The sequence below is a fragment of the Scheffersomyces coipomensis genome (assembly GCF_036884675.1).
Source record: "Scheffersomyces coipomensis strain NRRL Y-17651 chromosome Unknown DFJ63scaffold_6, whole genome shotgun sequence".
Classification (NCBI taxonomy): domain Eukaryota; kingdom Fungi; phylum Ascomycota; class Pichiomycetes; order Serinales; family Debaryomycetaceae; genus Scheffersomyces; species Scheffersomyces coipomensis.
In genome coordinates, this window is record NW_027042897.1 from 1,090,202 (window position 1) to 1,102,348 (window position 12,147).

The 12,147-nt window shown below is 31.5% G+C and overlaps 7 protein-coding genes across 7 annotated transcripts; 4 read left to right on the forward strand and 3 right to left on the reverse strand. All coding sequences in view use genetic code 12, as the record gives it.

The window, feature by feature from the left end:
* Positions 1-31: 31 nt before the first annotated feature.
* DFJ63DRAFT_337212 (uncharacterized protein) lies at positions 32-946 on the reverse strand (the record flags this gene model as incomplete). The annotated part of the gene is made up of 1 exon (XM_064908511.1): positions 32-946. The coding sequence occupies one exon, from the start codon at positions 944-946 to the stop codon at positions 32-34; it is 915 nt and encodes a 304-aa protein (XP_064760686.1).
* A 109-nt stretch (positions 947-1,055) lies between these two features.
* Positions 1,056-5,346, forward strand: DFJ63DRAFT_222112 (uncharacterized protein). Its single transcript, XM_064904199.1, has one exon. The coding sequence runs from the start codon at positions 1,165-1,167 to the stop codon at positions 4,885-4,887; it is 3,723 nt and encodes a 1,240-aa protein (XP_064760687.1). The 5' UTR covers positions 1,056-1,164; the 3' UTR covers positions 4,888-5,346.
* On the reverse strand, positions 4,918-5,625 carry SLD5 (DNA replication protein; the record flags this gene model as incomplete). Its single annotated transcript, XM_064905241.1, has 1 exon — positions 4,918-5,625. The coding sequence occupies one exon, from the start codon at positions 5,623-5,625 to the stop codon at positions 4,918-4,920; it is 708 nt and encodes a 235-aa protein (XP_064760688.1).
* Positions 5,626-5,805: 180 nt separating this feature from the next.
* On the forward strand, positions 5,806-7,575 carry DFJ63DRAFT_315122 (uncharacterized protein; the record flags this gene model as incomplete). The annotated part of the gene is made up of 1 exon (XM_064906492.1): positions 5,806-7,575. The coding sequence occupies one exon, from the start codon at positions 5,806-5,808 to the stop codon at positions 7,573-7,575; it is 1,770 nt and encodes a 589-aa protein (XP_064760689.1).
* A 48-nt stretch (positions 7,576-7,623) lies between these two features.
* Positions 7,624-9,393, reverse strand: MCD1 (kleisin alpha; the record flags this gene model as incomplete). The annotated part of the gene is made up of 1 exon (XM_064908512.1): positions 7,624-9,393. The coding sequence occupies one exon, from the start codon at positions 9,391-9,393 to the stop codon at positions 7,624-7,626; it is 1,770 nt and encodes a 589-aa protein (XP_064760690.1).
* Positions 9,394-9,832: 439 nt separating this feature from the next.
* Positions 9,833-10,948, forward strand: CTA26 (Cta26p; the record flags this gene model as incomplete). Its single annotated transcript, XM_064906493.1, has 1 exon — positions 9,833-10,948. The coding sequence occupies one exon, from the start codon at positions 9,833-9,835 to the stop codon at positions 10,946-10,948; it is 1,116 nt and encodes a 371-aa protein (XP_064760691.1).
* A 286-nt stretch (positions 10,949-11,234) lies between these two features.
* ATP16 (F1F0 ATP synthase subunit delta) lies at positions 11,235-11,720 on the forward strand (the record flags this gene model as incomplete). The annotated part of the gene is made up of 1 exon (XM_064905222.1): positions 11,235-11,720. The coding sequence occupies one exon, from the start codon at positions 11,235-11,237 to the stop codon at positions 11,718-11,720; it is 486 nt and encodes a 161-aa protein (XP_064760692.1).
* Positions 11,721-12,147: the final 427 nt, after the last annotated feature.

Genomic DNA, 12,147 nt, shown 5'->3' on the forward strand with positions numbered 1-12,147 from the left:
TACGGCAAATTATTATTAATATTAATATTTTCTAATACCCTACTGGGTTAACTTTATCTTGAATAAATTCTTGAACTCTTTCCCAATAATGAGGTTGAATAACCGTATCATTATGACTTGAACCTTCAAATTTATATATAAATTTTTGATCAGTTTTTAAATCTTCATATATTTTATCCATATGATCTGGAGGAACAATTTCATCATTACGAGCACTTAATAATAATACTGGCATTCTTGATGGAATCAAAGGGATTAAATCTTCCAGTTCCCATTTTTGATGAACAAAACTAGTAAAATACTTTAACATGGGGAAAATATGGGGTACCGTTTTCTTTATAGAAAGAAAGGTATTTTCCAATATGACAGCACTTATAGCATCTGACATGGTCGATGCCATATATATCGCCACTGCTCCACCTAATGATCTCCCATATAATACAATTGATGATTGTTGATATTGTTCATCTTCTTCACTAAGATATTTTATAACTCTTTGAGCATCGATTTTTAACCCTTTTTCAGAAGCTGTTCCTGTTGATTGACCATAACCACGATATGAATAGATGAATACATTGTACCCGAAATTCTTATAAAAGATTGATACGATAGGTAATGCATGACCGATATTACCTGCATTGGGAGATAAGATTAAGATAGTTTTATTACTATAATCAGCTTCATTTTTATCATGTTTAATCAGATAACATTGAAGAGTTTCACCATCTTCAGTTTTAAGTTGAACCAATTCATAATTTGGCATTTCATATTCATCTGGAGTAGCACAATACCCATGACCATCATTCAACGAAGCAGGATAGATTAATTTACTTTGATAAGTATAGAATCCTAATAATACTAATGCTCCAAATGATACTCCTATTTCAGCTAGCATTTTAATACCGTGTAATATTTTAGAAACAAAGGTTGACAGCAAACCAAACATCTCTGTTCTATATGCGATAAGAAGCTGTCTTCAACTTTAAAGTGGATATCAATTGAAACAAATAGTTAAGAGGTATGAGGCTGGTCCCATAGCCTGTTCTTGTGATTTTTTGTGAGTAGATCCAGAAAATACATTTTTCAAAAACTTTTGAAACTATCACCAAATAAGGTAACTACAATAATAATCAACAGTTCAGCTTTGGACGACGACACCAACCAATGTCAAACAATTCCAACTCCAATCAGCTGAGTTTGGCAAAGTTTGCGTTCAATATATATGGAACGTTAAATCATTCCAATTCCTATGACAATAACAGTACTTCCCCAGCTTCATCTTATAGTTCGATTAAATCAAAAGTAACAGAGAATTATGATTATAGAGCTAATAAATTAGTATACAATTGTGAAAGAGAAGTGATAACCTTATCTCAATTGAACTTCCAATTACATAATTTATCCAATGGTTATCCCTCTGATCATGGGATATCTCATCATGTCGTGGTAGGTGGTAGAAACTATTTAAGAATCCTTGCCTTAAATGATGATCAATCTCGAATATTACAAGATATAAATGTATTGGAACAAAGCACATCTCAATTCAATTCAAGACTACCTGCTATAAATAAACTTAACAATATCAATACAGTCAAGACTCATCATGATACTATTGCAGCTGGATTATCCAATGGGTTAATCAATGTATTTAAAATAAGTCCTAATGGTAAATCTCGACTCATTAATAAATTCTCCGATCATAAACGTTCAATTAACTCATTGGATTTCATTACTAATGGCTCATCATTTGAACCTTCTAATTTATTCATATCAGGATCTCAAGATGGGTCCATCAAACTATGGGATTTACGATCTTCAAACCCTCGACCTGTTATAACTATTATGTCAAGTAATCATTCGGATCCAGTGAGATCATGTCAATATTCTCCTCATTCAACTGCCAGAAATAAAATGACTATTCTTTCAGCTCATGATTCAGGTTCATTAGCTAAGTTTGAATTAAGATCTCCTTCAGGTAATCAATTACAAAATATAATCTCACCCGAAAGAAAATGGAATTTACATACTGGACCGGCATTATCATTACATATCCATCCCGAAAAGGAATATGTTTTAACTGGTGGTAGAGATCAGAAGATGTGTATTTGGAATTATAGTGATTCTAATCCTTCATCTAATAGAGTAACCCCTGAACATATGATTAATACTTATGGACCTGTCATGAAAGTACGATGGAGTCAATATCCATCATTACGAAGTGGGGCAGATTTAAACTTGGAAAACATTCAACAATCAAATGAATTCAATAGGTTTGATGATAAGTTAACTTATGATGAAAGAGAAGCGCTCTATTCATTTCCAAATTCATCTACGAGAGGTAATTCTCTATATCATTATGATTTCGCATGTCTGTATTTGAATGATGATTCAACCATTACAGTTTACAATCTTAATAGGAAATATATCCCCAAAGAAGTTATAACTTCTGCTACTAATAAACCATTTCAAAATTTCATATGGCCTAATAATTCAACATCTTCCAGAAAATTATGGACCGTTACTAAATCAAATGTATTCACAACTTATGATTTAGACTTTCAAGAAACTTCTCAAGATGCAGAAATATCAAGACCATTAGATGATTTACCAAGTACGTCGATAACTTGGAATAATGGTATGGGAGATTTCTGTTTCGTTAATCAAGATAAATACGAATATGAAATGACAGATAACGAATCGTATGCTAGTGAAAATGACGATCTGGAAGAATTAGCTATTCCATTAGATAGAAGCAATACCAATAGTGTTGTGGAAGAAGAAGAAACGAAATATTATGATGATTTCGAAAGAGTAGTTGGATCACTTCCTGTTCCAAATCCGGGATTCAATTCAACTAATAATTCATTAGCTTCTGGTTCAATAGAGAAACCAGGATTGTTTAGATCGAGTACGCAATATTCAGTTAATTTCACCAAATCACCATCACCAAATCCACGTTCAACTAACACATTCAGCTCATTTCAAGAACCAGCTCCTCTCGTTAGACCAAAATTACATAGAAATGCATCTACTACAACTCAAGAATCTAATATTTCATTTGGATCTACAGTTCATTCAACTGTCCCTTCGTCAAACAATAAAAAGCGATTGTCTTACGTCAACCATTTATCACCTTATGTTGTTCCAGTTAGTCTTCCAATCCCGAGCAATGATGATACTGTATTTGAAGCATTAGCAGATAATTATTTGGTATCGATTCCAGATGGATTTAATTTAGTTGATGTTTGTTACTTAAATGCCAGTATCGCAGCTACGGTTCATAGATTTCGAGAATGTCAAGTTTGGAGAATGTTGGCCGTAAGTCTTGAAGATGATTATGTGGCCAATGCCCAACAAGCAGATATTTATACTGATAATCAACGAGAAATGATTGAAAATAATCATAAATTAGAAGATGAAGAGTATAACAAAGATGCTAAATCGTTACTGTCTGATTTAGGAAATTTTGTGGGATCATATAATTCCAATTCGACCCTGACGACAAATTATGGAGGAGCTGGATCTCATAATGGTAAAGATCAAAGTGTGGATTCTCTTGGTAAAATCCCTAGACCAATGAAAAGTACAGATGATTTACAATTACATGCTCTTTCATCAAAGCTTTCTTCTAATAGTCTTATGGAACTAATTCATAAAAGTAGAGGTAATAGTTTTACTAATGCATCCAAAAGTCCTGAAGCATCTAATTTATTCTTACGAAAAGAATCCATAACTCAAGATGATAAGTTAGAAAATGCTATTATTGATGATGACGAAACTGAAGATGTTGAGAGTAGTTCATCTCCAAAAGATATAACATTTACAGGTTCTAATAATAATCATGAACATTCAGCTCCAATTGCTATCACTTCCAATGAATCACTTCCTCGTACCACCACTTTTGAAAGTAGATACAATAGATATTCATTCACATCTCAAAGACGACCAACATTAACTCCATCCACTCATACTTCTGAAGATTTGGATAATGAAAATTGGAATATTTTAAATAATGCCGCTAATAACTCTAGTCCAGTATCAAATGCAATATTTTTACAACAGGGAAGTCCTAACTATTTCAATCAGAGTCATCATTCAGTTTCACACCATCCTTATGGATCATTCCTGTCAAGAAGAAACTCAGCCATTCAACCTGTTGGATTTCCAAGAAATAAGCCATCACCAGGAAGTCTGGGTGGAACAAGGGACGAGACACCGAAACAAGCACTTAATCAAGTTCAAGAAGAAATCTTGTCATTGAATCCTTCTGAGAAGGCTACCATCAAATCAGGGTTAACTAGAGCATTTGAATCTTCTGCTGATCCACCAGCGAACGAAGTTTTAAAACCATGGAAAGTGGAAAGCTTATTAAAGCAAGTATTGGAATATTCATCACAACAAGGTGATGTGGTCTTTTGTGCAACTTTAGCATTATTATTCCATGATCAATATAATGCAATTATATCTGATGAGGTGTGTCTTGACTTGATATCGTTATATATTGAGATTCTTCAAAGAAAGAGATTATTTGTCAATTGTGCCAATGTGCTTAATAGTTGTCCTAAAGGATTAATGGATAAAATCAAAGAATTAACCATTAATGATGTTGATCTTCGGTTTTATTGTTGTTGGTGTGAGAAATTACTCGTCAATGAACAATCCAAGGAGAAACTTAAGGATAAGAGAGATGAATTTGGGTTTTGGTATTGTGATGAATGTTCTAAGAAACAACTGAATTGTATATATTGTGAAGAACCATGTAAAGGATTAACTGTTGTGGTTAGTTTGAAATGTGGTCATAGAGGTCATTTTGGATGTTTAAAAGAATGGTTTATTGAAGAGGAAAATATCGTATGCCCTGGTGGCTGCGATTATCAAATTTTATAGATAGATAAATAAATAACATTACCATTAAATTTATATTAATACTATATCTCCAAGGTCTATGTACTTCTTTATAACATTATATTTCACAACGTAAATACCATCTTTTTCAATTGGTAAATCTTCTCCATCATCTAATTTGATATACATTGGAGTAGTTGAAATCGATTTTATGAATACATGTTTGTTGATATCGGGATGTTCTATCATACTTTCTTCACCAGCAGTATCATCCAAAAGAGTTAATGATGGTGGCATTTTCTTAAGAAAACTGTTATTATAAAGTTTAGTAATGATTTTAAAATGTTGATTGATATATTCTTCTTCTTCTGGAGATAATCGTATCTCCTTATCACTTTCCATGGTTTCATTTATATAATGAATAGCATGTTTATCGATTTTGGTTAATCTTGTTCTTAAATAGAGTCTTACCAAGTAATTATATCTTTCTATATCTGTTTCTATGATCATTAATTGTAATTTAAAATCACTTGACACCACTCCTGAAGAAGCATTTACTTCACCATACTCATGAGAATCCAATAAGTTCTGTTGTTGGTTTGATAATCGTTGTAATACTTCATCTAGAAGTTCTTTCTTATATGGTAGTAGTTCTGGAGCCATTCGTTCATTGATCATAGCTGTGATTAAGTCATTATATAGATTATCATGTACACTTGTCTTTTTAAGATCTGTCTTGGCAGTAGTTTCAAACTCTTCTAAGATATCATCTATATCCATCCCTGTTGTAGTCATCGTTGGCGTTAGTATTGGTTGATTGTAACTATCATGAAAATTGAAAATTGATAATTTCACTCTTTTTTTTTTATACGCGTTATCACCAAACAAAAACATTTAAAGATCGTTAAAATATTTGTTTACCTTTCGAAAGTACGTACTAGAGATCATTATCATTACAGAATGGATAGACAGGCATTGTTGGAGGAGAAAAGACGACGGGTTCAGCAATTAAGACAGAAACGAATAGAGTCGAAAGATGGGGATACTGGTTCCAATGATGTGTCGTCAGTTGATCATATTATAGGGCTGCTTTTGAATACTCCAGAACCTAGAAAGCAAGTTAGTATAGGTATTCAAGTTGATCTGGATAATTTAAATCAACAGATTGGAGATGTTAGTATACTAAGTATCGAAAAAGAACATGAACTTACCACGTATGATAAAGCTGTTCAGACAATTGATATAGGTGCTCCAGTCGAAAATGAAGAAAAAGTGATAGATCATAAAATAGAAACCAGTGTGGAGGAGGAAGATCCTCAGGTACCAAACGACGATGGCGAACCTTTCGTTGAACAAGATTTGAATAACCTGCTCATGGAATCGCTTAAACTCATTAATAAAGTTCACATCACAGGACATTTCGATTCCAATGATTATATGTATAATAAAAGTAAGAAAGAAGATACTGAATCAAAAGTAACTTCCAATGTTCCATTATCTAAGATAACATCGTTTGATATTCCAGAGGCTTCAACCATCACCGCAGTGGATACGTCTCCTCATGATTCAAAACTTGTTGCCATAGCATATACAAATGAAAAGTCCAAATCTAATCACAATACGATTCCAAATGGAAGAGCCATAATATATTCTACTACCAAAGACCATAATCAAGCATTTCCAGAATATTATTTAAGTTGTTCTTCTCCAATACATTGCATTCAGTTCGATAAAGCCAAACCAACTCGGATAATAGGAGGATTGGCAGATGGAAAATTGGTGATATGGGATTTTCTGTCTTCATCATCTAAAGTGGTACTAAATCCTATTTTAACTACACCTAATTATTCTTCCATAGTGTTATCAGAATCAAAAAGCTCTCAACAAACGAATTATCAAGCACATACATTATCAATTAATACCGTACATCAAATCAAAATTGATTCTAATGATTGTATTCTTTCCTTTTCTGAAGATGGTATTATCAATACTTGGTCATCAAACCTCTTAGCCATGCCAAAGTTTGATTCTATTGAAATTTATGAACCTAGTATCCAAGAAGAATATTCAAATCCGAAAAAGACATTACTATCCATATCGAATTCATTTCTCGTGGGAGAAAATAACTATCTATTGGGTGATTCTAAGACATTTCCATTTTTAGAAAATTTAATATTGTTCAATGATTGGGGTGTATATCGTATAAACGTATCTGATTCAAATGAAGTCAGCACCACATTATATCCCTTAGATAAACTATCTGTGCCTAATAAATTATTTGATTCTTCAATAATGTCATGTTCAAATGGGAATTCTTATATCATATCTTCATTCTTAGATTGGAGTTTAAAAATCTGGGAAGTTAATAATCTCGAAAAACAAGTGGTACTGATATATACTCCTAGTATAGTAACTAATTTGATTGTATCACCTACCCACCAAGCACAACTAATCACCGCAACCAGTATCAAAGGTGTTCCGGCTCTTCAATTTTGGGATTTACATAAGAAGTTGTTTGGGCCATTATTTGAAATAGAAGTTGGTAAAGAAGGTGATATCATTACAAGTTTATCTTTCACTGCGGATGGCGCTTGTTTATATGTGGGATTTAACCATGGATCCACTGCGGTGTGGAAAATTGAAGACTTTGTATGGTCAAAAGCTAATACTCTTGATGAATTAGACAATGGATTAATAGAATATGTAAATAAGAAAAAACTTACAAATTAAAAACAAAATGAATCGAATGTACATATTATTATTATTATTATTAATTATCTATAAAAAGTTTTGATAAAGTCTATCTCTAGATCTAATGTTAATTTGTTGTCCCAATTTAATTGAATCATTTTCTTGTTGCATTTCAATACAATCATTAGTGGCCAATACAAGCAATTCAAAGAAACATTTCGTAGCTTCTCTCTTCATATTGATTTGTCTTTCACCACTTTTAGAAATTAAACCTAATGGAACTTTACTATCATCATTATCTTGAATAGTTAAATCTTCCTCTATTATATCGGATAATTCAACTAATGATTCATCTTTTAATAATTGACGGATATTTTCCGCAACTTGGATGGTGGATTGTACTGAATTTATATTTGAACCATCATCTTCATTCTCTTGAGAATCAATTAAATCACTAACATTCTCATTTGAAAATTCAGGTAAGGAAATGTCAAAATCAAGACTTTGATTGAAATTATCATTATCATCATCATTATTATTGAAATCATCACCATAATCATCGTCATTGAATCCTAAATTATGTTGTTCTTCCAATTTTTGTTCTTCAAGTTTTGATAATTCCAAACATCTTTGTTGAAGTTGTTCATCAACATTGAATAATTTTCTTCTTTTATTAGTTATAGGAGGTGCTGATAATTCATAGATTAATGAAAGTTTTTCAGACTCAGTTAAGTTTAATGTTAAATATTGATCATTTTCAAATCTGGTTTGTAATAAACGTTCTTGATTGTCTTTTAAAGTTTGAATTGAAATACCATCTAAATCTTCTAAACTATCGATTTTCAATTTTCTTTTATTGGTTATTATTTCTCCATCAGCTGTTATACCAGTTCGTTTTTGTCTTGGTTGTTTCTCTATAGGAGGAGGAGTTGATATATGTTCAATAGGAGTACTTGAACCATCATCGACTTCAAGACCTGGTTCATCTATAGTTTCAAGAGGATTACCTAAATCAAATCCATCATCATTGTCATCTTTGTTATTATTATTGTCTATGGATAAGGTTGATAATTCACGTTCATCAAGTATATGGGATGCATTTCTTCCAACTTCAATGGAATCATCATTATCATTATTATTGAAATCATCACCATAATCATCATTAAGATCGAAATCCAATTGTAAATCAATTTCATGACCACCAGGAGTAGTTGGTTCTAATGGTTCACCATATCTACCATATTCTATAGAATTATCAAAATCAAAACTATCATCTTCTGGTTGACGACTTTGACTAAGAGCTTGACTGAAGATATCACCTATACTTTGACTTGGTCTATTAACCACCATATTATTATCATCATCCAAATTTAAATCTTCTTGATATAATAAATCAAATTGTGTAACTTGATCTTGTAATGTAATACTTTTAACATTAGATACAATGGTATCTTTTAAATTTAGATTGATTTGATTACTATTTATAGATCCACCATCTATCCCTAAATTAATCCCACTAGCATATTTGAAAGAAGTTTTTAATTTAATAAGAATATCATTAACATCATCTAATAAATATTTTGTTTTTCTTGAATAAATCCTTACTATACCTAAAAGTAATTGTCCAGACAATCTTAAAGTGATAGTATTACCATTTGTCTCCGAGGAACCATTGGTATTTTCTTGTGGTGATGATTCTGAATTGGAATAATTGATAGACAGATTAACAATGAATTCAGTTGAATCAGATATATTGGCACTTAACAATTGATGTTTGGTGAGTTTCTTGTCGTAGTTGGCAGCAAGCCACACGTAACCCAAGGGTCCTTGCTTCGATATAAGTGTTTCAGTGATCATGAGGTATGGTTGGTAAGGTATAATACAATGCAATTGATGAATAGAGAGAAGAAGAAGAAAATGACAAATGATGAAAAGGTGAAATAGATATTTGATAGATTTGTTATTTTTTTGTTTACGCGATTCCTGTTAAGTCGCGTTTTTGTGTTCATTTTGTTTTCATCACCTGATTGATCACATGACTGGTATTTTTACTGCTTAAAATTCTGTCTCTGATCAATCTAAAATTGGAAATAGTTAAATTGAAGTTACAATTAAAGGTGTGGAGTTCAGTTTAATTATATCACATACTGTATTACATACTTCATTTATCATTTATATTACTATATCTTTGCATTTCATCTTAAGATTTACTGCATATATCATTCCATTCATTTAATTTAGAAACAAAAACTGTACACATATAGAATAAGTAGATTACACATCACGATAGTAAAAGATGAATTTACAGACAAAGTTGAATAATTCACTTAATGATGTGTTGAAGACATCAGGATACATATTTGAGATCATTGGTAATAATAAGAAACAAAGTAATTTGATAACGGGGACTAATAATCAATTGATTTCTCCTGCCATAACTGCACAATTATCGAATAGTATAACTAAATTTGATGAAATTCTTGATGAAACTTTATCTAAATTCAATGATGCCAGATGGTGTATTGATCAAATTCTTGAGAATAAACAACGACAAGAAGAATTAAAATTGAAAGAAGAGTTGGAAAGAAAGAGAAAAGAAGAAGAACGAAAGAAGTTAGAGGAAGAACAACGTATAATTGAAGAAAAGAGACGAAAAGAAGAAGAGATTGCCGCAAAACTAAAAGCTGAAAGAGAAGAAGCAGAAAGATTAAAGGCCATAGAACAAGCTGAATTAAAGAAGAAGATGGAAGAACAAATCAAACGTGCTAAAGAAGAAGAAATTCAAAGAAAGAAATTAGATGAAGCTAATAAACAACGAGAAGAACAACAAAATCAAGATTTTGGTGATTTAATGTCGAGTAATGATTTTAATTTCAATCTTGGAGAATTGGATAGTAATAAAGATTTATTATCTGGTATGGAATTTAATAATGATCCTCAATTATCCTTAGATGTTGGTAATAGTGCCAATCAACTTAATATGGATCTTGGAGATCTTGGTCTTGGTAATGATGGAACCAGTAATAATCTTACTTCAACTAATAATAATAATAACAATAATAGTAATAACAATAACAGCAATCTTAATGCATCTAATAGTAGTGCCAACTTGGGAGGTGCATCAGCTATTGATATGAATAGTAATGGAAATGGAGGTAGTGGAAGTGTGAGTGGAACAGGCCTTGATGGATTTATAGATGATGGAATGGGAGAACTCGATGGAAGTGGTGTTAATGATATGGATACCAATATGAATAATCTATTAGAAAATGATGATCTGATAATCAATGGTTTCAGTATGAGTTTAATTGATCAAGGATATGATACTACTACGAATAATGGAGCTGGAGTTAACAATGATGAAGATTTTGATGTTGATAGTTTCTTAAATCAATTCGGTGGACCTGATTAATTAATCATATTATAATTTGCAATAATTCTTTTATATAGTACTTCCTAATTAGGCAATCTAGACTTTGATCCAATAAAAATGCGTAATTTTGATATATGGGCGTGTACCAATGTTCAATTATTTGTTAACTATGGTGACTTCTATAGTGTATAGTACAAACTGTTAACAGTGCGTAGTTCGGTCAATCAGACAGACGAAAAAAAAAAACGACTGAAAATTGAAAATTGGAAGTTGAAATGGTGTAAAACCAGTAACTAATCAATCATCAATCATCATCATCATCACAATGTTTAGACAAGCTGTTCGTCAAGTTGCTAAGCAATCATCTAATGTTGTTAGAAGAACTTACGCCACTGAAGGTTCTACATCATCTGATGCCTTAAAGTTATCATTAGCTTTACCACATCAAACCTTATATTCTGAAGCTGAAGTTCAACAAGTTAATTTACCATCTATTAATGGTGATTTAGGTATTTTAGCTAATCATATTCCTATTGTCGAACAATTAAGACCAGGTTTATTAGAAATCATTTCCAAAGGTGGTGAAACTGAACAATTTTTCGTTAGTGGAGGTATTGCAACTGTTCAACCAGGTAATAAATTAACCATTAGTGCCATTGAAGCTTTCAAACCAGATCAATTTGATGCTCAAGCTGTTAAATCTTTGATTGCTGATGCTCAAAAGAGAGCTGCTTCCAATGATGAAGTTGTTGTTGCCGAAGCTACTATTGAATTAGAAGTTTTAGAAGCTTTACAAGGTGTTGCTAAATAAATAACATAACCTTAATCATCCACAATTGATTATTGAATTTAAACACAACATTTCACCCACATGTAACATATCCTCCTCCTCCTCATTAGATGATTATATTCTAGAAGTTTTGATTTAGTCTATGTTTAGCTTTTCAAAATGATTAAAATAGATCACATATCAACCACAATCACAACAATAACATAAAAAAACAGGTAGTATATGAATATATTAGATAAAATATATTATCTTCATTCATTGCATTTAAATTAATAATTTAAATTATATTATTATTATTATTAAAATTTTTATTATAAATATACAAACGATAAAAGAATTGTTAAAAAGGGTGTAGATAAATGTAGTAGTTGAGCAAGTGAAGATGGAGCGTAACCAATTATCTAATGTGATGATGTGAAGTTATTATACAAGGGTTTATCAACTGTAT